Here is a 26,796-nt window from a genome sequence, read left to right as displayed (position 1 = left end):
AGTTTGTAGACTATAGTGGTGTTGATTGGGTTCTGAAGTTTTAGCCCTTGTGGCTAAACGTGGAATTTTTGCCACATTAGCCTCTGTGAAAGTAATGCCGATAATCAGTTTAATCAATAATGGGGCATTTTATCATAATTTTTCAACACTTATACCAATCGGTGTGTGTATCTAAACATGACTCAATTTTTTTTCAAACTTTAGAGATAATTTATATTTAACTTTCTAAGATCATGTAAATAAAGTGTGGAAAGCATTTAAAGCCCAGTATATAAATTATCAATGATAATTTATGTATTTTTTGTTTGTTTAAAAATATTTTTAATTTAAATTTTCAAAAAAGAAAAAACTATTTATAAAGATGTTTACTTTTAAATGTTATCAATAGACTTATTTGAATAAGAACTTAATTTTTAATATTTCATTCCTTAGTAACGATCTTTGTTACCAGTGTGTAAACAAATAATTGTTGTCTACATAATTTACTGATAGTCTATTTGTAAAGAACTTCAAGGACAGCCTCAAAACTAAATTAAAAATTCATAAATTCGAAACTCGATTAATTATACCATGCATGTATGTAATATGCAAGGTATGCTAAGGTTAGTCCCAAGTTTGTAACGCTTAAAAATATTGGTGCAACGCACAAAATTTTGGTATAGGTATAGGTATCCGGTTGTCTGTCAATTAACTCAGTCAATTGTTTGTTTTCACTTGTTTTTTAATTGTTATTGTTAAGACTTAATTAATTATGAAGAAGGTCTAATTAAAATTTTGTAAAATAACTTACATTGTCTTTAATAAGACACACTCCTCGATATATTTTAGGCATACGCACTCTACCAATTTAAAATTGAACCACTCTGAATATAATTTTCGATTAAATACACATTCAAAATAATAATAATGAAAATTGGCATCATAATTTTTAAATTACTTTGACCCACTTTTATTTTAAAAACATTGTAAACAAATATATTAAATGTACGGACTTGTTTTCATTTAATATAATATTTTGATATACGAGTACTTTTACACCTATATAGATGTAAATTAATTGAAATAAACACTACAATTAATAACATCGTTCGTTAATTTTATCATTTTGGATCAACAACGAAAAATATTTTTAAATAAATAAACGTTTTATTTTGAAGAGTAAATAAATATTCTCAAAAATAGATTCGTACGTCGTATTTCCGTATTGAAATTCTTGAGATGTTTCAAAAGTTCAGCTATACGTGTGGAAAGTGGCTTAAAACTTTTAAATACTAGAGTGTACCCACCCGCTTCGCTGGGTTTAAAAGTAAAGATTGATGAAGATTGCTCTCGCTCATCTCCTTTCTATAACACTCGAAATAATGGTAAGGATTGTTTTACACAGATAAAATATATGTATGGTTTTCTATTTTTTTTTTTAAATGTATAATAGTCGTAATTATTCATTGAGTATATTAGAAAAGATGGCCGTGAAATATTTTATATTGACTATTTTTACAGAAATCTGTAATTTATGGTAATGTCAAATGACTACTTTTATAGAAACCTGTAATTTATGGTAATGTCAAAATAAATGTTTTAAATTTTGTTTTTATTAATATATCTTATGTGTTCTTCTGTAGTATTAGCTATATTGCTGTACAGTTTCATTTAAGACCATTCGCTAGTTTTAGCGTGAAAGCGTAACAAACAAACAAACAGACATGCTTACTTCGCAATATATAGGGAATTTTAAAGTTAATTGCATTGAAAATGACAAAGTTAAAGTACTCAAGTTAACGTACTCAAATTAAGCAAATAAAAGAAGAATGAATTTCCCATTTAAGAATTTTCGTGACCAAACTCTATCACTCCACTAAGGATTTCATCATTTAGACAGGAATTATATAACTGAAATAGGCAAAAATAAAATAAAAGTATTTAGTTTAATAAAATAACAAACTTTTGTGCAATCTTATTAAATGAACTTCCTAAATAGAAATTACTAAGTAAAATGATTTCAATTTTTATTGTTCTAATTCATACTTCAATCTTTAAAAACAACTAATCAAATACACATATGTTCAATATTAAGGTCACCCACTTTGTACGAAATTTGCATATTTTACTTAAGGTACTCTTTTTAAAACTATCTTATCAAATTTATTGTACAAAAATATTATCAAAGTTATCTTTGAATTAATGCAATTACCATAAAATTGACATGCAAGCCGATTAAAACCTTATTTTTCAATCATATTCTTCTTTAACCAAAACTTTAATTACATTTATTAGCGATACAAAAATTTTTAAATAATAAAACATTATACTACTTTACTCAATAATGTCTTTACTTAACTCCTTAACTATTGGGTTTTAGACAAAAGTATATAAGACACTTTCGATTTAAAATTTTCAAAATAATACACTCTTAAACTATGTGCATCGAATCACGGGACACCCTGTATAAGACCATAATTAAAATGTAATCCAATTATTATAAAGCCTCATTTGTTGAACCTAGATCAACTATCAGTTGCTCGTATAGTGCGGGTAATATTATATGCTGCACATATATTAGATATCCAATACATTATACCTATTTGTTTATGAAAAAAGAAACATATATACTGATAATGAAATTCTAAGGTGTAAACGCGTGACTGCGGCCTTCATTCAAGTGTATTACAATATGTCAAGGGCATTCAACAAACATGTTTTGTATTTGTTTTTCTCAATTTTTTTTATTCTTACCTAATGTATACAAGCAGGGCTTTTTGATATCAACAGGAAATTAGATGTATTTATTAAAATAGTGTTACCGTAAGTCAATTAGAAAAGAATAAACGGAAATCGATATACACCCTCTTTTTTCTCTGATTCTTTGTAGAACAACCGAAAGGACATTTAATTGCCTCATTTTTTCGTATTTATTCGTTCGTATATCAATATTGATAGACCAGCAAGATTTTTTTATGGACCTCACAATTGGTAGAAATTATAACTCAGAATATTAGCATGTTTTCTTACAAAATCAGGCTCTTATTTGTCACTTGCAATACTTATGCCTCTTGATTTTATTTAATGAACATTGCAGAGTCTAAAAAAAGCATAACTGTTTTCAAAATTGGCAATGTTTAATTTCGATATGTTAGCTACTCTGAAATCTCACAAATTTGGGAGACCCTGACCTGTCATCATTTAACGGATTATGAATTAAGTTGAATTTCATAAAATATAAATGATTTTTTTCGTTAAAAGAAAACTTACTTACTTTATTATACATGTAAAACAAAATTGATAATATAATTTATTTAAGGTAATTCCAGCATGAAAGCCCTTGTCAACAGATTTGGACTATTTTTTTCAGACTCAAAACAACGTTAGATGTGAGATCCCGTAGTTACAGAATTGTTGGTCGTTTAGATCGCGAGGTAATCAGCTGCAAAGTTAGCGATTTTCAACTATTTTTTACGATATTAACAAATTCTCTCGACAGAATTGAAAAAAAAAGTAGGACAGTTGACAAAAAAAAAAATAGCATCACGTCGTATTGTTTTAGACATTAATTATGTCATGTTTTAAACGGTCAAAATTTCTGATTCTTGGAGACTTAATAATTAGTCCTATTCTTAATCTGTCAAAAAAAAATTCGTTAAATTCTGTCGAAAAGTGGGTTTTATGATAGTTCAAACATAATAGGAACTGCAAATACCAAGCTGGAAATACCTTAATAGAACAATGTACAGAATTTGGTGGAGTTTGAAAACACAATTTATTATCATAACTTCCTGGTCCAAATATTTAAATATTAGACAGATGAATATAATTTTTACTATCGCGTCCAAATATTTGAAATGGGAAAAAAGAAATAATCCTGTATATATTTATTAGTTCAATCAGATACAATTAAATATTTATATCGAATTAATTCTATGTTTATTTACGTATATACATAAACAAACGTAAGATTATGTGGATTTGAAAATGGAAAATATTCACGAGATTTGTTTTAATGGATATTTATTTAAAATATACAACAGGAAATCAATTAACTTTATCCGATTAATAAATACAATCAATCGAATTTCAAAGTTGTTACATTCAATTGTTAAAGCAGCCATTCATCTACGAATTCCTATTCGGACTCCAGTTCACAATATTATTTTAAGTAATTGCAAGAGAATGGTGTAGAAAGTTCGGACGGACAAAAAGTGTTCCGATTACTAGACGTTTCGATTATCGAGACTCTACTGTATATTGTATTGGTAAAGAAATATGCAACCAACATTACAAATTCCATTCCACGTACAAATTCACAATAGTCGCGGAAACGAAGCACTGAAGTTCGAAAATTTGAACAGTAAAAATTTGATTGCGGTTTTTCGCATTCGATTCGTTAGAGCGTCAAGAAATTTTGTAACCTGAATTGATTTAAAAAAATAAAAATATGCATTTTGCATAAATAATATGTATTTTATAATTGCATTTTAAATTAACCGTAAATATACTAAATTCACAATTCGATTAATAGTGATGAAAATGATTCCAAACTTTTTACTCTGGACTTTTTGGGGTCGCTGAACATGAATATCGCGACAGAACCGGGTATCAGGTACCGCGGACATCAATTCTTTCGCGATATTCGTGTCTATTCAAATCTTTCTAATTTTGACTGTTTTTAGTGATTCGTTTCCGCGACTACATTATATGTGTTCACTTGCATATCCATTGAAGTATTAAATAAAAATTGTGTACGGGTAGGCAATTTTTAAATATTCACGTTTTTTTATGCTGCGTTGCTAAACGTTCACGTTTTCTTAATTTGTAATTTTATAACGATTAGTGAATTTAATAGTTTAAAATCAATTTTTCAGCAAAAGTGCACGCGTACATTTATTGCACTCGCGTTGGAAGTATCTTTTTTACACATGTATATTCTTTTTCAACACTATTTTGTTAAATTGACTTGTATAAATATTTAAGCTGTGAAGCTTAAATATCATCTTCAAATAAAAATTGCCTGGCTTTAGAATTATTATAAATTTTTTAATGATAAACAAACTATCTTTTTGTCGATGTAAGATACTATCTGACATAAAACATTGAAAAATAATTAAAATGACTTAAGTAATTTTTATCAAAAACATTTTGTTTTTCAAATCTAATCAGTTTTTTTATATCGTCATCCTAATATTCTGACATTTGACGTAGCGTCTGTTTAGAACTTTACCAAATTGTTTACAGAATTAAAATTTTTTTGTTTCCGTAATAGAAGTAGGAAAAAGTATTCTGCTTTCCTTTACATTTTATAGGTAAGTTCTCTCAAGAAGTCTCGAAACAACTTCACTAATTTCTGAACTAATCTGAACAAAATATTTTCTCTTTCACTTCTCTTTTAAGTAGTACTTACGCTAAGGCAAATTTAGACTTGTGGTTGAAATTATTTGTACCATATTTTCAACTTAAATGATAAATTTTGTTATAACTTCATGAATGTAGGCGAGAAATAATAATAAAATTTGTCGATATCTGCCTTGGCTTTCGATATTTTGAAAATTACTCCAGATATCGGAAAATTTTATTCTTATTTTTCGTCTTATATTGTCAAGTTATAAGATAATTCACCATCAAAATTGAAAATATATATCTTTTTTAAATTTGTGTCCCCACTGCCATGCTCATAAATCCTTAATTAGTCGTGCACAACGGTTCTTTTTTATAATTTCTACCGACTAGTTTTGGAGAAATCTATGAAAACATATCATCCATCTACCGTTCTCCCATAAGACCAATGTCAATATAATTCACCATTAAAATACTACTTTGAAGTCATTTATTTATTTAAATAATCGGGCAAACCTCCCTTAAATTGCCAGGATTGATTTAGACTTAATACAACTTCATATAAAAAAAAATTAATACCTGGTGTTCGTACATTCTTAATTTCATGTATTTTGTAGAAAATATAAGACACTTCCTTTTACGGTATAATGGCTACTATACACCGTGTTCTGTTATTAACTGCAGAAACCTAACTTTTCAAAATAAGCTCATCAAGAGCAACAAAAAAACTCTTTTCCAAATTTCGATCTGAGCCTTAATTTGGGAGCTACAGGTATGACAAAAATTGATAAATTTGATTATTCATTGGCTGTCATTCGATAGCCAGTAACCAATGATAATCAGAAGATATTAGTAAATTTTTTTTAAATAATATTCAACTGAGGTAGGGATTTTTAGAAATTATAACATGATTTGATTCGTTTATATTATTTTGCAAAAACATTAAATTATTGTACGTAAACAAATAAACTATGTGACAATGGGTGTGGTTTGCTTGCTTAGATCCAATGATAAATTGTTTACTTATAAGTATTGTTATTTTCTCAGAATAATAAAAAAACAAAAAATGTATCAAATTATTAAATTGTCCCACTTTTTATAATTTAAATATTTTTATTCTATTATTCTTAGAAAATAATAATAATTATAAGTAAACAATTTATCATTGGATCTAAGCAAGCAAACCACACCCATTGTCACATAGTTTATTTGTTTACGTACAATAATTTAATGTTTTTGCAAAATAATATAAACGAATCAAATCATGTTATAATTTCTAAAAATCCCTACCTCAGTTGAATATTATTTTAAAAAAATTTACTAATATCTTCTGATTATCATTGGTTACTGGCTATCGAATGACAGCCAATGAATAATCAAATTTATCAATTTTTGTCATACCTGTAGCTCCCAAATTAAGGCTCAGATCGAAATTTGGAAAAGAGTTTTTTTGTTGCTCTTGATGAGCTTATTTTGAAAAGTTAGGTTTCTGCAGTTAATAACAGAACACGGTGTATATGCGGTATGCCAGTAATATATTAATTTATTTTCGATTAGTAATATTTCTATTAAAGTCAAACTGTTACAAAAGTTTCAAAAAGAAGATTGTACCATCGAACAGTGACTTGAACTATTAAAAGTATCTTATTTATCTCTGAAGGTGATTAAGTTTAGATATTTTTAAATATGCTGACTGCCTTTACTTATCTAATGATATAAAAGAAATCGTGTGTTGACAATGGTAGAGAGATATTCTCATGATAAAAACTTGTAGTGAAACTCTAAGACAAACAATTAAACAACTTCTGGTTTTTACAATAAATTTGAATTAATGTTTGTTACGTGTCAAAATCACAAATCTATTTAAAGAAAAAAAGTGAAAAAATAAAAAAGATATTTTATTTTATTCAGGTTTAAAAAAAAAATTGTATAACGCAAATCTTAAGTTACAATTTAAGAAAATAGTTTGGATGTTGATTTGAAAAATGTAATATTTCATAAGTAATTTTGTTTGAAATATAAACCAGTTTGAATTTTTAGTGTATTAATACTTTTGGTAGATACTAATGACTATATAAAACTAGCCCATCGCTTCTCAAACAGTAGTCAAACTACAAATTGAGTTCGAAAATACGTTACCAAATCTAATCATGATGAAAACGGCGTTAATATTTTTAATATGCCTTAAAATAAATTTAAATAAAAATACTTAAATCTATGGATTCACTTTTAATGCTCTTTAAAGTAGAAAATAAACCTTTTCACTGAGTAAGATATTAAGTACAAGGAATGAAATTCACGAATCATAATGGTTCTCTTGATCACGATTGTGTAAAAAAGAAGACATATAAAAAAAAATTGAACAGACTTTACTGCTAGCAAAAATGCAATTCCAAAAAATTTATCATTTAACAGTCATTGTTAGAAAGGAAAAGATGAAATACGTCTTGTTCTAGCCATTTATTAACCTTGCTCTTACACATTAGCTTTGGTCTCCAAGACTTCAATTTAGCTGTAGATCATATTTGACTATCTTGGTCTTACACATTTAGTCTTATCAGCTTCACATCTTGTCTTATACATTAGTCTTAGCATCTATACCTGCGTCTGTCAAATCCACCTGAACAACAATGTCGGGCGGAAGGAATAACCCCTCCCCCCTCCCTCAGAATCTCTGTATTTTTTGTCAAAGTCTTTCAATTAATACAAATTAATTACGAAACAACTACTGTGTTTAGTATACCTATAGACATTTAAGTCATAATAATTTTCATACGCTATTTTACAAGGAATAAATATTTTATTCAAAATATAGAAAGAGGTTTAACTGTATTTAAATTGAGTATTTAAAATAAAAATTTACTATTTTTATTTAACATTTAGTTCAAATTAATAATAATTATTCTTTAATTAGATATTATTAAATTACATTAATAAAATAGCCAATATATATATTTATTAGAAAAAAAGTATTTATTGTATAAAAAAAATTTTAACATTAAATACTATCATGAGTAATAATTATGTACTATAATTATCAATGATGCATACACGCGATATGAAAAATTAAATTTGTTGCTAAGGAGAAAAAAAATTTTGTTGATTCAAGTTGTTGACCGATTTTATATAAAATTTTATAATCTACAAAAAAAAGAAGATATTATTAATTTAAATCACTAAAACAAAATTATTTTTTAGTAATTTAAACAAAAACATTCTCTTTAAGTCTGATAACAATAGCTACACATGCGTTGTAGCTCCCTTGTACGACAAACAAAACTATTAAGACTATATTTATACTTGCAATAAAATAATACAAGGTGTTTCGAAAATTAAGTAGAAAATATTGTTTTACTGGAGATCATATTTCGAGTTCACTGTTATTAAAATTAAATATGCAAATTACAATTTAAAAGAAAAAACAACTTTAATTTTTAGGCCATACAAATTATTTTTACTAATTTATTTTAATAAGTTTTTAAGTGATTTTAATTACTTATAAATTAACTATAATGATTTTTTTAAATGATAGTACACTTTCTGATTTCGAACTCACATGTTTATTAATTCTTCGCAAATTGTATAGTCAAACCTGATTAAATCTAACTTTAAAATAGTTTCTGAGCTCCCAGAGGCAAGCTAAAACGCTCTTTTTGGCAATTACTTATAGATAATTAGATCAATTAATGCTCTCCACATTGCAAATAAAAGAAAAAGATAAATAAAATAGCAATTCTTTGTAATTAGCATGGGATTTACTCTAAAAACCGATAACTAAGCCATGGGATTTTTATTTTGAAAAAATTCAAAAGTTTGTACTTTGCGCTGGTCATTTTTGACATTTAGATTAGGTAGTAGGATCGATGAATATTTGAAAAAAAAATTTCAAAATTCCATCATCAGTACAAAAGCAATAGCTCCATTACCTTCTGCAATTCGCTAAAAATAGAAAGAGCGCCATCGTATTATTAGGCTTCTAAAAAAAAATTTTGAAACAGATCCAAACAGATGCCTTTGTACAATTTTAATTATTTCCTTCCCCGAACAAAAATCATAGTAAGTCGATGACTACTGGCTTTTTCCTCCTTCAAGTATCTGTCATGCTTTCTTCGGACCACCTCTAAAATCTTTTTTTTATTTAACAAATAGAAATTTGATAAATATTTATCTTTGAATAGTTCTTAAATGAATAAATAATAAATACTGCATGAAAATAGTTTTGTAAATAAGTTTCATAAACGTCATCTAGAAATGTTTTCAAACAACTGTATACCCATATATATAAAATTTCAATGAAAACTTTATCAAGTAAAATGATTTGCATTTTTTGTTTGTACACAACATGTACACTCACTGTCAGAAAAAGTGCCACAGTTAAAACCATTCTAAGCGTACGCATCATATGTTATGTTATAATAGTAACACTTAGAATGTTTTAAAACGAGCATTTTTTGTGACATTGAGTATACGTACTTTTTAATAATAAATAATTCCAAAATAGCCGTTTTATGATTTACAACGTAATTAAATTCCAAACACGTTTCATTATTTTTTTTTTTTGTAAGTCGTTTGTGCACATTTTAAAATCAAAAAAGATTGTTTTTTTAAATCTAAATTGGCAAACAGTAAATAATAATGCCATAAATTTTATGTGAAATGTGTCATAAATAGTGGTCTCTTTATAAGCACAAATTAAAAGTCAACAATAATATGAGTCAAAAAATTAATCAGGGATATAATAAACCGCCTGGCACAAAGTTGCTTTACAAATATATTGCAAATATCTTACTAAAAACATAGAAAATTAGATAGAACACTTGTGGGCACCTTATCGATAAACTTTATGCGTATTTTCTTTCGATTAAATGCAATAATGACATATTTTTAAGTCGCATTTCCTCCGAAAGCTAACGTTTTTTGAAAAAATTGTTAGTTTTTTAATGAAAATCAACTTTCTACCGTAAAGTGTTATTATATCTCTTACCGTTTAGGATCTCTTACCGTTCGAAGAAGTAGATTCAATTTCATGTCAGAACATGATGTCCCCCATCAAACTCTGCAACTTTTGTTTAAGTTATTTTTTGATTGGTTAACTACAAAATGAGATATTTAGGTGTATAGATTAAAATGGGCCACTCTGTATATGTGCTATTTTCATGTGAACACAATAAATGTACAAAAAGTGCCGATGCGTTAATGTTTCATAAGTCATAACGTGAATCACAATATAGGGATGTTTGAAAATAAGAGTTAAAACTTTTCTAAAGAACATTGAATTTACGAAGGAATTATTACAATGAAAATTAATTACATAATTTTGTATATTTTATCAAGACACAAAATATAAAAAAATTTATTTAAAATAAAACAATTTCTCATGTGATATATTTCAGTTAAAAATAGAATATTTTAAGATATATGATGATGATAAATACTGTAATGTCGGGTCAATTAACTTGAAATGTCCTTAAAGACATCAAAACAAATCTATTTGTTAAAACGATTAAAAAATTAAATACATTTGCATATCTTTTTACCATGTTTTTGGTACATGAAAAAAACTCTCTCAATAACCGAAATTTTACTAAATTTGTGTTTCTTTTTCATTACAGACGCATACATTGTTCATCGATGCGTTCCTCCAAAACAACAGATTGGATCATGTCAGTCAGGTAATGGGATTACATCCAGCATACTTGAATCATTTCCTGAAAACGCAATACTTTATTTTGCGTGGAGATGGGCCATTACCATATGACTTCAGGCATTACATTGCAATAATGGTACGTTTTCGATTCGTTTAATAATTCAAAACCATGGAATTTTGGGGAAATAATAATTTATTTTTCTATATTCATAGGCTGCAGGACGACATCAGTGTAGTTATTTGATTAGTCTTCAAAAACAAGAATTTTTATTGCAAGGTGGTAATCCTACGTGGTTGAAAGGACTATCATATATTCCAAGGAAACTAAGAAATTTATATGAAATAAATAAAATCTTAGGGCATCGTCCTTGGTTATTAAATAAATCTCATATTGAGGTAGGTAGAATTTTTGTTTAATTACTTTTCTTTAATTATATTTCTCTGTATCTGAATGCATTGAACGCAATCTATTGTTTACCACAGTTATACAATTTTTAGCCTACTATTCTGCAATTTCTAATAAGTCACCTCTTGTTCTACGAAAATAAAAAATTCTCGTAAATGGGACGTGTTCTCTTTCGCAGCGCCCGAAAATTTGTTGATTGCGCGACTAGTAAACAATAGGCTTTTGTGACGAATAAATCGGATAGATAAGAGTTTCTAATGATTAATCATCGATATGTAGATAACAAAACACAAAATTATTTTTTCTGCAAAATAAAGATTATTATTATTTAAAAAAAATAAATTCAGTAAAATTAGGAATTCAATCACGTGACAGCAAACACCAAACATAAAGCGTTACGTCACGCCATGCTAAACTCTATTAGTGTTGTTTACATTTTAATAAAACGAAGCAGGTTACTTGATTTATTGTCGTACACAAAAATGATGGTTTACTTACAACTGCTTACAACTTTCATACACAAAAATGATTGTTTGGCAAGTGGTGATCAAGGGCGTCATTCAAGACGCCATGACACTCTACACTGTTTTGAAGTAAATTTGAATTGGTTTAAAATGCAAAATACATGATGCAACTACTTAGAAACCAATTTTTCAAATTTAGGACAAAAGTCTATTGTCAAAATTTATTTTCTCCGTCTGACAAATGGAAGTGTGAATTGTCCGGCTTTATGAAAATTGCAATTTTTAAAAAGATATAATGACAGAAAGGCAAATCCATGTGAATTCCAATTGTAATTTTTATTTTTACTATATTTTAGAAATTAACCAAAGGAGGTCCAGATAGTTGGTCGTTAGCCGAAGTGGTACATGCTATTGTAATATTAGCACATTTTCATTCGTTATGTTCTTTTGTATTCTCGTGTGGTGTAAATGAAGAAGTTGATCAAGCTGGTGGACACGCTTATCAAGCATCAAATCCCACACCTGATGATGATTCAAGTGCCATTGCAGAATGTACAACATCAAATAATATTTCTAGAAGTCAATCACAAAAAATTGTTAACGATACAAGACAAAATCATGAAGGCGCAACATCATGTATAGGACGATCACCACCACCAGAGCCAGAAGTTGGTATTGTTACGTTAATGGCACGCATGAAAACATTATCAGAACGAACTGAAGAGTGTACACAGACTGAATTAACAAAACGTTTCGAAAATGTTGAATCACAATCAGCTGAATTAGGTGCCGTCCCAGAACCAATTACAGAAGTGGCAGCTGATATTAGTCAATTTATTGATGATCCTAATTTCTTATATCAAGATTTTGCTAGACGTGGTGAAATATCTGATATACCTACATTTAGAGTACAAGATTATTCATGGGACGATCATGGATATTCCTTAGTTAACAGGTAAATATCCACATTATTATTAAATTTTTGTCCCAACAACAAAATTTTCGACGGTTACCCGCTTTCATTAAAAACCAAACTTAGACAAAATATTTTCGATACTTGCCTTGGTTTTCGAAATATCTAAAGCTAAATAATTTTCAATTCAATTTTCAATTCAATTTTCGATATTTTAAAAATTACTCCTGATATTGAAAATTTGTATTCTTACTTTTCGTCTTATATTGTTAAGTTATAACATAATTCACCATCAAAATTAAAAATATACATTATTTAAATTTGTGTTCCCACTACCGACCTCATACACCCTTAATTAGTCGGACACAACCTGTTTTTTTGTTTTCAATAATTTATTAAGGTTTAATTAATTTTAATTTAAATAGTTTTTTGTTAATTTCCCCCGACTAGTTTTGGAGAAATCTATGAGAATTTAAATATGCCTACTTTTGAAATCATTTATTTATTTAAATAATCGGGCAATTCAATTCCCCCTTAAATATTCAGATTTAGATTTAGTCCAACTTCAAAAAATCATAAAAAAATCAAGCTTTTTATTTAAAATTGCCCTGTTGCTCGTACATCCTTAATAGCATATCTATATGAATATTCACCCTATTCCGTCAAAAAGTGCTAAATATTCGCAAAATATTAGTTCAATTAAAAAAAAATTAATTTAATTGATTTATTAATTTACAGACTTTATAATGATGTGGGTTATTTACTTGATGATAAATTTAAGACTGCATATAATTTAACATACTATACAATGGGTGGACGTCGTGATGTTGATACATCACGCTTTCGACGTGCCATATGGAATTATATTCAGTGTATGTTTGGTATTCGTCACGACGACTACGATTATGGTGAAATTAATCATTTGTTGGAGCGTAGTTTAAAAACATTTATTAAATCAGCATGCTGTTATCCCGAGAGAGTTACTAAAAAAGATTATGATCGTGTTCTTAGAGAATTCGAACATAGTGAAAAGGTAATTATCATTTTTTTAACTATTTATCTTGCCTTTTCCATGTATCCCTGTATTTTACCCTGTACCTAAGCAACATAAGAGTAGAAATAAATACCTAAACAAAAGTGTAAGAAAATAATTTTACAGTTAAAATTCAAACATTTTTACAATAATATGAAAATACCATAAACCAATAAAAATGAGGACTGCCGGCAGAAGTGAAAACCTAAAACTTAAAAGGAATAACTGTGTTAACTTTCATAATTTGTAAATTAAAATTATTTACAAAACATAGTAGTCAAAATGTAGTTCTTTATTTTGGCATGAAAATGTTTTATAATTGTTAAAATAGCACTGCAAATACAGTGGAACCTCGATAACTCGTACTTCGTAAAATCGTAATCCTCAGCAAAATACGCGGTTTCTCAAATTATTTAGATTTTTTAACTCGAACAAAATGGTATTTCCCTGCGTGGAATTGATAGTACATATTTAAACTCTGTAATTCGAATTTCAAAAAGCAGACTCCGTAAATCGTAGTTAGTAAAATACAAACTCGCTTTTCTAAGTCCAATTTTTGAAATTAAATCCTTGTAACCCGAACTACTTGTTAAATCAAAACTCGTTAACTCAAAATTTATCGCATTTCTCTTGAGGTTCCACTATAATTTATTAAAGATATTATAACATGGTTGAAGCAATTGGATATTTTTTTACAAACTGTTCGATGAATTACCTTTTTATTTACTTAGAATAACGTAATTTGTAAAAATAATAATTATCTATTTAAATTTTAGAAAATATATGCGGGCAGGCTTATTAAAACGTTAGTTACAAAAGTCCCTGATTAATAAAAACCTAAATTAAAAATATCTTCGTTTTTAATTTTAACTTAATTTTTAAATAAAAATAATAAATATTTTTTCTTTGTTTTCAGGTACACGTAAATTTAATGGTATTGGAATCAAGAATGCAAGCAGAATTACTTTATGCATTAAAAGCCGTTATGCGATATATGACATAAAAAGAAACCAAAGTACACAGATTTAAATCCATTCTAAATCTGTTATCGTTTCTTGAATGTTTAATAATATTCTGCCGATTAGTTTAGGAATTAATTTTGTTTGTGTATCTCTTACTACAGTGATGTTTGTATCTAGATGAAAAAAGAATTAATTAACGATCGTAAGACAGAAAAACAAATTATTAAATAAAAGAAAACAATAAAACAAGGAATTCACTTATTCGTTTGTGCCAGTTGTGAAACTTTCAGTTCGTGTAAAATATTATATTTAACAAATTTGCTTATATTATTAATTTTTATATAATAAATTTGCTCGTAATTGTTTTATTTATTGAGACTTAATTTTTAATGTTAAATGAAAAAAAATATTTATTATAGAAATTGTATTTTGAAAATATATAAATTTTTTTAAATAACACCACCGTATCAAATTAGAAAACAAATTTTTTTAATTCATTTAAAAAAAACCTTCGTTAAAAATGACACCTATTTATTGAAATGAAATTCGTACAAGAAATTGGTTGAATCTGGAATTCATAAAACTTAAAAAAAAAACATTAAGAAAATGAAATTTAAATTATTTAAGGAATTGTAGTTTCAATAAAATCGGTGTCTATTAATATATTTTATTTAATTGAAAACCAAAATATTTGCCAATTAGTCATTTTTTTAAATTATTAAGTGATATTAAAAAAAAAATTATTTTTGTCTCATTAAAATTTATATTTCTTATCTAATTGAGTTTATTTTTTTTGTAATTTTGGTATTTTTTAAAAAATATTTCTAAATAAAGCGATATCAATGTGATTATAAAGTCTTTAATATAAATATAAGCAAATCATGGAATAGACAGACATAAAAAAATAGTGTAAATATTCCCCTTAAAAAATATCAATAATAATATCCCTTTCATTGCTTTGGTCATCATTTATATTTTCGCCAAAAAAAAAAGAAATGGATGATCTTCATCACAGCTCACGTATTGGCTCTACACAATATCGAATAGATTTATTATTTGCTTAAAAAAAAATATAATATTGAAAATTTGTATAAAAATTACAACCAGCGAGTTTAAATTGTGATCTCAGTATTAAAATTAATTTTTAAAAATTTGAAATTTAAAAAAAATTCATTATTTGCACTGCCTAATTCAAATTTAAAAATTTTTTAATCATTATCTTTAATTTGTATATTAATTTAATCGAAAAAAATTTAATTAATGTGCTTTTTTCATTTAAAAATTAGCAATCGATAAATTCTAGTGTTTCTATTGTATAAAAAAAACAATTTTTATTTTTAAAGAGGTCTGTTATTTTTTTATCCAAAGAATTTAGAAATGTAAAAAAAAGATTATTCAACTTGGAACGTATCAATTTCATACTTTCTCTGTATATGGACCTATATTCAAAAAATCAAGAATTTCAACTGAATCAAAATTGTCCATAATTTGAAATCCTTATAAAATTCAATAATGATTTTTATCAGAAGATAAAAGACGTACTTCGAATTATTATTCAAAGCTTGAAGAAGTCTTCAAAGAAAACGAAACTTTGTGATATAATAGTGTTTCAGTTTTTCCTATCCAATTTCCTGATAAAAAAAAAAGTATTATTTGTTAAATTCGTCCATATAAAGTACGAAAAATGCGATTGATTTTTTAATCGTTGTATAAAACATACTCGATTTTAAAAGTTTGAAAATCAACTGATGCGTATCTTATTGCATATCATAATCATGAGAAGTTCATTCTATGTGAATAATAAGAATTTGTTAGCGTTCTATCAAAATTGATTTCATTAATAATGTAAAACTGTTATCAGATTCCTTTCTCCGAAAAAAAAAACTTCATATAAACTTATGTGTTCGGATAATTTTTATTAGTAAATTGAAATTTGGGGTTCAGTTGCTTAGAAACTGCTTGATTCTATATTTCAAAAATTAAAATCTTTGAGCATATATTCACAAGAATTTTTTCTGAGAAAGGAATCTCACATTAATAAATAGTACACTCTACATATTTCATCCTTGTGGGCATTAAAAATAAACGTATTCTGTAATTAAATATGTTTAATTAAATAGACAAACACGTTTATGAAAATGGTTTTATTGTGTTAAAATATATTTACCTCTTTAAAAATACTGTAATCAATTATAGTTTAAGAGACGGTATAAGGTCGACCTTCATCCATCTGATAATCAAATGAGACATGGTTTTATTAAATTTTATTTATTGATAAGCACACCTATAATAGCTTGCCTAGCGAAAAGTGTTCATGGCCATTTTTAATTAATTAATGATACCTATGAACACTTTTCGAGAGAAAATCTATCATAGACGTGTTTATCAATCAATAAAACATAAAAAATATGTCTCAACTGATTATTAGATGGGTGAAGATCGACCTTATACCGTCTCCTGTACTATTGTCAAATCAAATTAAAAGAAAAGATCCAAAACACTGAATTTATTTTGTAGGTTATTCAATGCTGTGATGTTAAAAATACTGTACTTACATGAAACAACTTATGCAATGTATTCTCTTTTTTTTTTGTTATTATTTAACAGCTCTTTAAGAATTAATTTTCATGTTTTTTGGCTAATAAAATAAAAATTCTAAATACCACAAATTAAATTTAAGCAATTTAAATGAATTGTTTCATGTAAATATGATTTAAAAATATTTTGTTAATGTTTGTAATAAAAAATAAAAAAAATATATATATATATAAATATATTGTAATTTGTATAGACTTTTAGTGAGATAACTTTAAATGTATTGATTGATTAAATTACTTTTCAGTACAAAAATGGTACATATTAAATTAACAAAATTATAAAATTTATATCATCAACATACATGGAAAATATCGTCTTTTAAGTAATATTCGTTTTCATTCATTTTCTTTTCAAACAATTTATGTTATTATGGGAAGCAATAAAAAGAATAATTATTCATCTATTATGAGGGAGACAATATTCAAAAATAAATATTTGGATTACACTCATGAATAATATTTAAAATATTCAACCCATTTTACAAAAAAATATCATCGTTAATAATTATTTCAAGTGATGTGATGAGTATTTTTCATTCGTTTCATACAAAAGTTGTCAGCCATTTTGTGATGTAACTCTTTTTGTTTGTAAGCTAACAACCGACAAAATTTACTTTTTAAAGATCGGACTGTTTTTGTTATCTTAATGTGAATTTTATTTTATTTCAAAACGAATTTTCTTTTCGAATAAGAATAAAATTCTATTCCGTGCCAAATCAGTAAATAAGCATGAACATGTGTTATAAATAAATTGAAAATTTGTTTTACACATCTTTTAAAATATTAAGTTCCAGCATTAACTAAACAAATTGTTTGCATTTGTAATTTTTTAATTTAAATGTTTAAAAATCAGTTTGAAAGTTGTTAGTTTACAAAATAATATTAAAGGGTTGTATTATAAAAAGGTGAAGGACGTTTTTCTGAGAAAATATCTGAAATTTCACCAGGACTATGATTTTCCACCTCATATGCAAAATATTTTGTAATTTTTTTTTTATAGTGGCAAAATATCCACAATTCTCATAATTAATATAATAATTTGGCTTAATTTCAAAAATTGAGTGATTGATATGCCATTTATTAGCTTTCGAAAGATAATCGATCTCGAAAAATAAAACTCGTCATGTCACTAAACTATTCATATTTTGATAATTAAAAACACTAAAGGCTGCTGCTTATTACCTTTTATGTGAAATATCAAAACAAAAATTCATAGGACATGTACACATCATCAGTATATAAACATTTTTTAGTGATTAGTAACTATCAAACTTTTTTTATAAATAAAAAAAAACTATATCATACATAAAATTCGATCTTTTTTTATGCTTAATTAAATTTTTCCAAAATAAAATAAAATGATTCATCCGTACTTAAAAACTTATTTTATATGCAATATTCTTACAGTTTGTTATCAATTTCTATGTGAAACTTTTTATTTTGTTAGTATGGATTTTAAAAAGGAATTCGGATATTTACGGCTAGGTAAACTTATTCTTTATTACGTGGGCAACTTAAACTCATTCTATTTTTATTTAAATATTTGATTTTTTTTTATCGTATTCTCAAATTAAACATGCATAGATTACCTAGTGCCTAGAATTTTTTAATAGACTAAAAGCTGACTTTGTAATAGTATTGCCACGATGAATAAAATCATTTTGTGTCTAGATGAAATCAATATGCTCCGTGGTTATATTTGCACTTATTTCATTTTTATTGGCAACCACAAGTTGCATTATAGACTGTTAGATAGGGACAGAAAAAAATCTATTTTTTACATTCACACAAGCAACAGAAAAATGTAAAAAATTCATATCGCATTAAATTCATAGTTAAACACTAACATTTATTTGTAAAAAATACAGAACAACTTTTTACGGCCTGCCATTCATTTGAGTAAAAGGCAAGACTGTCCAATACACTAAAAATTTACTGGCAGACGGTTTTCTCGTGTACAAACTTTCACAAAACAATATTAGTAAAAAATATTGTTAAGTTAAAGTTTGTACACGAGAAAACCGTCTGCCAATAATTATATTAGTATTAAATAAATTTTAAGTATATTAAAACAGGCTTGCCTTTTTATTCAAATGAATGGCTGACTGTAAAAAATTGGTCTGTGTTTTTTACAAACAAATGTTAGTGTTTAACTATGCACGTTATTTTATACATTTTCTGTTGCTTGTAGCCGTATCCATTGGCAGGCCTGGTAAAGAAACCAGTTAAAATTGTAGTCTACTCTTATTTTAATAATTAAAAGTGACATCAGTGAAAGTTATCTTCGAAATAAGTACATTTGATTAAAAACTATGATAAGATTACACAAATTTTATTCAGCATGTTCAAAAGGTAAGTATATTCTATAATTTATTTATTACTAATAATTACAGGTTTTTCCAAAATGATCACAATAAAAGTCGCAATGAAAATATTACAAAAACAAAACAATTCCGTTGAACAGTAGGATGCATAGTGCTTTCAATACATTCCATATATTATTTCTCTGACTTTATATAAGCCGTGTACCAATTGAATAATTTTTTTGTTGAATTGAATCGTTGCGACCTTAAAGCTGTTATAAATACAAAACCACATTGTCAGACCAACTTAGTATTTAATTATTTTCCGTATGGTCAACTCATTTAATAACAATGATATTTAAATTGTTTCTTGTTATTTTTATTACGCGTACTTTAGTTTATGCTAATTATGGTATGTATAATAATTAAATAAATTATCCATTTTTTTTATGAAATCCATTGGAAAATTATAACTTTCTTAAGTAGAAAAATAACAATTTTTTATCATGGAGTCAAATTTTATTATTATATAAAAAAATCTCTGATTTAAATTTATTTTTCATTTTCCTCCTTGTTATAAGTGAAGTTTTTAAGAAAAAATAAGATAAGTGATGTGCGGATAATAGAACAAATAAGTATTTTAGCATATTATTTATTGCACGGAATTCCAAAATGATGATTAATAGTTTATCAAATTTAGGATACCTATACTAAAATATCAAAATCTCAAGGGTGTAGATAACCGTTTAGTATAATTCCAACTTTTTATTTCTAGTAGAAGAAATGCCCATGGCCCATCCATACCCATTTATGGTATCGTTACAAAAGCTGGCAAGTAAGTATAAAAACTCATGATGTGTTGAGAAAAATGTATAGACCATAATTTACCGGATATTGCGGCAAATCTGCCAGTAGTATAATGTATTCCAAGATAATAAATTAGTAATGGGAATCTTTCAACTTAAACGCGCAATACTGAATTAAATTAAAGAAGTCGAGAATTTTGGTAGCTACATTTATTAAAAGTAAACACGTGATGCTGAATTAATTTATCTGTAAACAAAAACTGACCTATTACAAAATAAGTGATGTTATTACTGCAATATTTCCTGCTTTAAAGTTTACAAGATTTATGAATACGAATTTTATTTTTTTATTAATTATTATATTAAAATTCTTTCTATTTAAATACGAAAACAAAATAATGAATCACTTAAAATAAATAATTGAGGATTTACTATCAGGCAAAACAATTAGGAAACACTATAGTTATGATAAATACAAGCAGTTCAAAGCATACAAATTTAAGATATAACGATTTTTATTTTCAGGTAATACAGTATTTAAATATTGTTCAGGAGTAATAGTTTCAGAATCATGGGTTCTGACAAATTCACAGTGTGTCGACAAAACTAGAGTGGATCAAAATGAAATTATTGTATTAGCTGGAATTCTTAATTCATATAATTATGATTACAAATTCGCTCAAATTCGAAAAGTTGTAAAGATTGTTCGACGCCGGGATGAAAATAGGTTAATAATTTAACTAAATGTAAAATCTAACTACATAGATAATATATATATTATACATAAACCCTTATTTTATACATAAGCTCGTATTTTTTGATTTAGAAATGGCAATATAATATTAAAGGACGATTTGGTGCTGCTGAAAATGAATGAACCTTTTATGTTAAGAAGTAATGTGATGGTTGCCAGGCTAGGCAACCATTTGGAGGCTACTGGCATTGGGGAAATAGTAGGATGGGGAGCTGATGCATTTCCGGCGGATGAAACCCAATCAGATCATTTGCTATTCGCAGAATTGGATGTTGTAGATCAAGAAAGTATGTATTAAAATAATCATAAACGACGCTACACCATTCAAAAATGATCTGTACAAAACGGATTTAAAAAAATTTAAATTATAAACTTGACTTTGATCTTGAACATGGCCTTGGAAGTTATTTCAAGGTCAAAGTCGAGGTGACTCTTAAGTTCGTCTTTTAAAATCCAACAACTTACAGGTTATTTTGATCCCCGATCTTTCATCAAGATTTTTATTCATTCTTAGCTGAGAAAGTTAGTCCGTCCGTTTTTTATTAAACACTATGCATAATATAAATGCAATCCAATTACTCATTTAGTTCTCGATTTTTACCTTTAATTTCCGTGATTTCTCCAAAAATTATACATCTAGAACTACTACCCCGAATTCGATACATCTAGAAGTACTATTGCAAATAGTAGGAGAGTTCGAATATTGGGTTAAATGATTAAGAAAGTCACAAGGTCCAAAATTTGGAACCTCTAATACAAAAAACAAACAGAAAAAAAGGAGTAAAACGAAGATAAAAGCTATTCCGGAATCATTTGCAGTGTTTTTTGTAAAAGAAGTTCAATTTATTAAATTATTGAAACTGTAAAATACTATAAAAATATTCTTTTCAGAATGCTATAATTATTACAAGGATGTAAAGGAAAAATTCTGTGTTGGAAATTCTCAACAAGTCGCATGTTCTGGCGATGCTGGCGGACCTTTTGTACAATATGATGTAAGCAAATAAAATTTTTATTGAATTAATATTAAATATGATAACAAATTTGTTTTAACAAATTTTCAGCAAAATACAGGAGAACAAATTGTCGTGGGATTAGCGTCCGTTGGCGCTGTACCATGTACAGCAAAACCTGCACTTTATACCAATGTGGCTTATTACAAACAATTTATTAAAAATACAATTAAGGAAAATTAATTTTATAGCTCACTATGGTAGTTTCCTAGGTGTAAGTAAGTATGTAAGAAAATGTATGCATGTACTAGGTAGGATATTAAATACCAATACAAATATATAAAACAGGATGATACCTTGGATTTTCTATGGGTTCTAACTTTTCTCTATGCCCATTTTCTGCCATCCACTCATGTGATGGTAGACATAAGCCTAGCCCTCCCCTTTATATTAAGAGGAGTTTGCAAACCATGGTCACGATGAGTGGACGTGGATGGCAATAATGTTGAGTTTATTTCTGTTAATCATAATGTATTTTCTATAAATTTATCTTTGTTTAACACATTGTATTTGTATTTTCTATAAATCGAGTTCAAAATATTTTGAATGGCGTATAGTGTGTCAGAGTAGATGATGTATTATAATTTTCTAGAAAGTTTTGGAATATGTTCTTAAATATTCCAGATTGTTCGAGAATAATCTGTAATGCGGTTCAAAATATTCGATTTTTTTCAAGAATGATTCAAATGTTAGAAAATTTGAATCTGAAATATAACAGATTTGAATGAGTGAGAATACTCAGGCAACGTCAGGCTTTGTAGGTAGTGCATAATAAAACTAAGATATTAATAAATTTTAATTAAATTTTTATCAGTGATACGAATAATTTTATTGATAATGATTTTTTTGTTTTCCAAATAGAGCATTTAACAATCGAGATAATACCATACATTTTGTAATATTTATATTGAGGGCATAATTGCGACTACCAACTAAGAAAATTTTATAACGGAATGTTCCCTTCCAGGACATCCGGAAAATTTTATATCACCTATTATTATTATGCCACTAATTTAAAATTAATAATTACCCTTTTTTTTTGTAATTCAGAGTTTCAAGAAAAAACATTCCAGAAATTTTTGTCATAAATTATAAATAATCATAAATTACCTAGAACAGTAGTGAGAAAATGTAAATAACGTTGTTTTTTAGTTATTAAAATTAATAAAGTATACTTTTACTGTAATCCATTTCATGTATTTTGTGTTTGGTTTTTAAAAAATGCACTTTTTTTTCCCTTCGCCCAATATTCCCCAATTATCCGTACATTTAATTATATCCGAATCGAGTCTAATCCCATTCTCATTTGAGTTATGATGGATAAAAAGGAAAATATTCATAAATTTTCCACTTGCAGTGAATAATTTTCGGATAAACCTAGAAGAAAATTTTCCAGTCATGAGAATTTTTGTAGATGGAAAAGTTAATAGAGATTATTACTTCTTCTTTACGAAGAATTAGAAACCTGGAATTTGAACATCGAAAAATCGTTGTCTAAACGTGGAATTTGACCTAATTTCTACATTGATTTTATTTGTATTTCTTTTCTGTGAGACACATTGGATATCCTATCAGCATATTAGTGTCGATACCTATCAGCATATTACCATAATTTATTAGGTAAACGCATTTAAAAGTTTTGACTGTCCCGGTCAGATCCTTTGTAGCAAATTAATAAACCAAATCAAACTGGCAAGGCAAAATTTCCATTTTAAAATGTGCTTAAAACTTTCTGTACGTTGTATTAGATACTTTGTTCAAAAGATCTTTTTCTAGAACATAATTCATTTTTTTTATTTTTTTTATTTCAAGCTTCAAACAGATTTCACTTTATATTGTTCGACGTTCGAGCATGTAATTGCTTGCCCCTGTCTTACTGTTGATCACTTTTCTTAATATTTCTTAATAGGATCAGAGTGACAACCAAATTTAAATTGAATTATTAAGAATCATTGTGGTTAAATATCAAATTTTCAATTTCATTTAGCAGTAACGGTCAAAGCAATAAATCTATTAAGTAAAGCTAGTGGAGGGTACTGTTAGTTCAAATTATTCTTCAGGGCAAGAAATATCAAAGTCTATAATGATAATCTGATAATTTTTCCTCGTAAGACTTCTTCGTATATAGAGTATCGACTTTCCCCAATAGAAGGTTTTATATCTATGACTTTCCTATAGTGTTTTGAGAGCTTTATAAATTTAAGTATTTTGATATCAAAGGAATGAAGACCATAAATGTTGCACATCAAATTTTTCTTTTTCTGCTCCATTGCTTGTCCATTTATTACAAAATAAGTATAGGCAATATTTTATACGTAAGTGTATTTCATTTTTTATGCAGTTATTTGATAGTTTAAATTATATCCACGTAGCGGCGCTAATGTAAAAAAATTAAATTGACATTGACATCTTCTGTTAAATAATATTATTGGTAATGATAATTTACAAAAATTAAAATTTTCTGATTACCTTATTTCTCTTTAAAGAAAATTCGATTTAAAATACATAGCATAATAAAAAAGCATCAATAAATTTTTCAACTTTGGGCAACCTCTGTACCTACTTCTTTGTATTTGTAGGAAAGTTAGTAAATATACTCACGAATTCTTTTTTGGAATAAATGGTACATATTACGCATAATTAGTTTGTTTTTTTACATAATTTACGCTTCAAAAATATTTTGTTAACTTTTAAAATTGTTTTAGGAAATAATATCTTTCTGCTCTTGAATTTTCATAACCTCAAAAAATAAAGGTAAATACATCCTCCGGCTAAATAAATCAATTTTCTTTTTCTATATTACTCCAAATTCTTTACCGAAAATAATGGGAGGTTGGAAATTAGAAGTTGGTAGAATGGCAATGTATATGGCATTTCCAGTTGCAATTTTTTACTATTTTAATCAACCAGAATTATTTGAAGATTGGGTTAAAAATGTTAGAAGAGATATGTATCCTCCCGAGAATAAAGATCATAAGGCTCTAATTGAAAAAACAATTATTGAAATGCAAGAAGAAAGAGATTTAGAGTTACTAAAAGCTGCTAGAAATTTTAAATAGTATTTAATTTTAATTTTAGTATATTTATTTAGAAAATGTAAATATAATCGTTAAAATTTGTTTTAAATATAAATAAATAAGATTTAATAACATAAAAATTATTTCAATTATGTATAATATGTCTTTACATTTACATCAAAGAGGTTGAAATGTACCTATCTCTGTGTCAAAAAATGCACGGCTTTGCTCTTTACATAAAGTACTATAAATGTACGTTTTTTGTGGCACAGAGTATAAATATCAAAAATAGATTTAAGAAAATCAAACTAACAACAATCATTGGGCTATTCTCCTGCATTTTCTATTTAAAATAAATGCAAAAAATTGCAACTGCAATTGCTATTAGACTTGTATTTTATCAGGGGTTCTGATCCTAACGCCACTCACATTAATTGATGAAATTCCATTAATAATTTCTAATCTACTCCGGAAAATTTTAACTCATTTTTACTTCGAAATATAACCATTTAGATTTCTTTCTTATATCTGATCGCCATTTATAGCAATAAAAACAGAAAGTACTTGGTTAATGGCGTATGGATTGGTTTACCATATTACAGATCTGTCAAGCTCCACTCCCTTTTCAGCCAAATAGAATAAATGAAATTTACAAAATCTTAAAAACACCCTCAAATGAGGTTTTTCCTCCTAGCTCTCTCCAAACTAAACAGATTTTCTGGAAACATAGCTAAGAAGACTCTCCATTAAATTTCTTACAAACAAACTGACCACTATATCAAAGGCACAATTACAGCATTAGATAATTTATTGTATTGGAAAACGAATTTTCTATTATTTACTTTTCCATATAAGGGCTGAATAAATTAATGCAGTGCTCGATTTTTAGTAATAGAGATACTGCAACGGAAACCTTCCTTAGGGTGGGGGTATTTCAAATTTATACTAGCTTGAAAAAAGGATCTCTTATTAGGTTGCCTCTTCATCTTAAAGATTGGCCAAACGCTATTTTTATTTTCATAAAATCAGGTATGTTGAAAGTGCAGCAAAATTAAAAGCGCTTGAATCTAAAATTTTTTTCCTTTCCCTGGTTGCTTCGATAAAGTATAGAGTTGTTAAATGATTACTCGCCAGAAAATTTTACATGTACTCCACTAATTTAGGCAATATGCCGAAGGAATACGCTGCACTAATGGGATATTTATTAATATTTTTTAATAAGAGCACAAATTAATATAAGAGTTTCAATTCTGTATTTTGCACCCAAAAAATATTTGAATTTGAAACACAGCACTATCTGTTGAATGCTCCTACAAAATAAAAAATAAGATTGAGAGAAATTGTATAACTCTCACTACCATCTATTGAAATTTTTTGGGACTTAGAAGTGAATCCTTTCTTTATTTTACGTTAAATTCGCAATAAACAAATTGACGTTTACTAACCGAGATAAAAACGATCCTATCTTGTAAGTACGACCAAAAAATATATATCTACAAAATTTCATCGAAATCGGTTCCGTGGTTTCGGAACTTAGTGTAAACAAACATCGTGAC

The 26,796-nt window shown here is 27.0% G+C and overlaps 3 protein-coding genes across 8 annotated transcripts in view; all 3 read left to right on the top strand.

The window, feature by feature from the left end:
* LOC123297349 (sestrin homolog) overlaps positions 1 to 15,065 on the top strand; it is a 214,391-nt gene extending 199,326 nt beyond the window's left edge. Inside the window, exons 4-8 of the mRNA XM_044878977.1 lie at positions 10,938 to 11,108; positions 11,186 to 11,368; positions 12,199 to 12,797; positions 13,494 to 13,788; positions 14,705 to 15,065. Of these exons, the coding sequence (XP_044734912.1) occupies positions 10,938 to 11,108; positions 11,186 to 11,368; positions 12,199 to 12,797; positions 13,494 to 13,788; positions 14,705 to 14,791 (1,335 nt within the window). The 3' untranslated portion in view covers positions 14,792 to 15,065. The remainder of the gene's footprint in view (positions 1 to 10,937; positions 11,109 to 11,185; positions 11,369 to 12,198; positions 12,798 to 13,493; positions 13,789 to 14,704) is intronic.
* Positions 15,066 to 19,912: 4,847 nt separating this feature from the next.
* LOC123297558 (kallikrein-7-like) lies at positions 19,913 to 23,413 on the top strand. Of its 6 annotated transcripts, none has more exons than XM_044879270.1 (7): positions 19,913 to 20,062; positions 20,426 to 20,485; positions 20,982 to 21,183; positions 21,283 to 21,497; positions 22,102 to 22,205; positions 22,275 to 22,437; positions 23,085 to 23,413. In XM_044879270.1, the coding sequence occupies exons 1-6, from the start codon at positions 20,002 to 20,004 to the stop codon at positions 22,404 to 22,406; spliced, it is 774 nt and encodes a 257-aa protein (XP_044735205.1). In that variant the 5' UTR covers positions 19,913 to 20,001; the 3' UTR covers positions 22,407 to 22,437; positions 23,085 to 23,413. The 6 variants fall into 6 exon arrangements, with proteins under 6 accessions (XP_044735205.1, XP_044735202.1, XP_044735204.1 ...); XM_044879267.1 differs by having other exon boundaries at positions 22,848 to 23,413; XM_044879269.1 differs by having other exon boundaries at positions 22,275 to 22,441.
* Positions 23,414 to 24,643: 1,230 nt separating this feature from the next.
* Positions 24,644 to 25,282, top strand: LOC123297921 (protein PET100 homolog, mitochondrial). Its single transcript, XM_044879752.1, has 2 exons — positions 24,644 to 24,846; positions 24,929 to 25,282. Exon 2 carries the CDS (start codon positions 25,049 to 25,051, stop codon positions 25,280 to 25,282), a length of 234 nt encoding a protein of 77 aa, XP_044735687.1. The 5' UTR covers positions 24,644 to 24,846; positions 24,929 to 25,048.
* The last annotated feature ends 1,514 nt before the right edge of the window (positions 25,283 to 26,796 follow it).

This window comes from Chrysoperla carnea, chromosome 4 (assembly GCF_905475395.1).
Source record: "Chrysoperla carnea chromosome 4, inChrCarn1.1, whole genome shotgun sequence".
Lineage (NCBI taxonomy): Eukaryota > Metazoa > Arthropoda > Insecta > Neuroptera > Chrysopidae > Chrysoperla > Chrysoperla carnea.
Note: the sequence above shows the minus strand (reverse complement) of the source record. Positions and strands in the feature narration are given on the sequence as shown.

What these genes read in the sequence shown, in the direction of transcription:
- LOC123297558 (XM_044879270.1), top strand. Translation starts at nt 20,002, where the DNA reads ATGATATTTAAATTGTTTCTTGTTATTTTTATTACGCGTACTTTAGTT. An exon ending in CGACGCCGGGATGAAAATAG is followed by an intron (nt 21,184 to 21,282) that starts GTTAATAATTTA and finishes TTTTTGATTTAG; the next exon opens with AAATGGCAATATAATATTAA. An exon ending in GGATGTTGTAGATCAAGAAA is followed by an intron (nt 21,498 to 22,101) that starts GTATGTATTAAA and finishes TATTCTTTTCAG; the next exon opens with AATGCTATAATTATTACAAG.
- LOC123297921 (XM_044879752.1), top strand. Translation starts at nt 25,049, where the DNA reads ATGGGAGGTTGGAAATTAGAAGTTGGTAGAATGGCAATGTATATGGCA.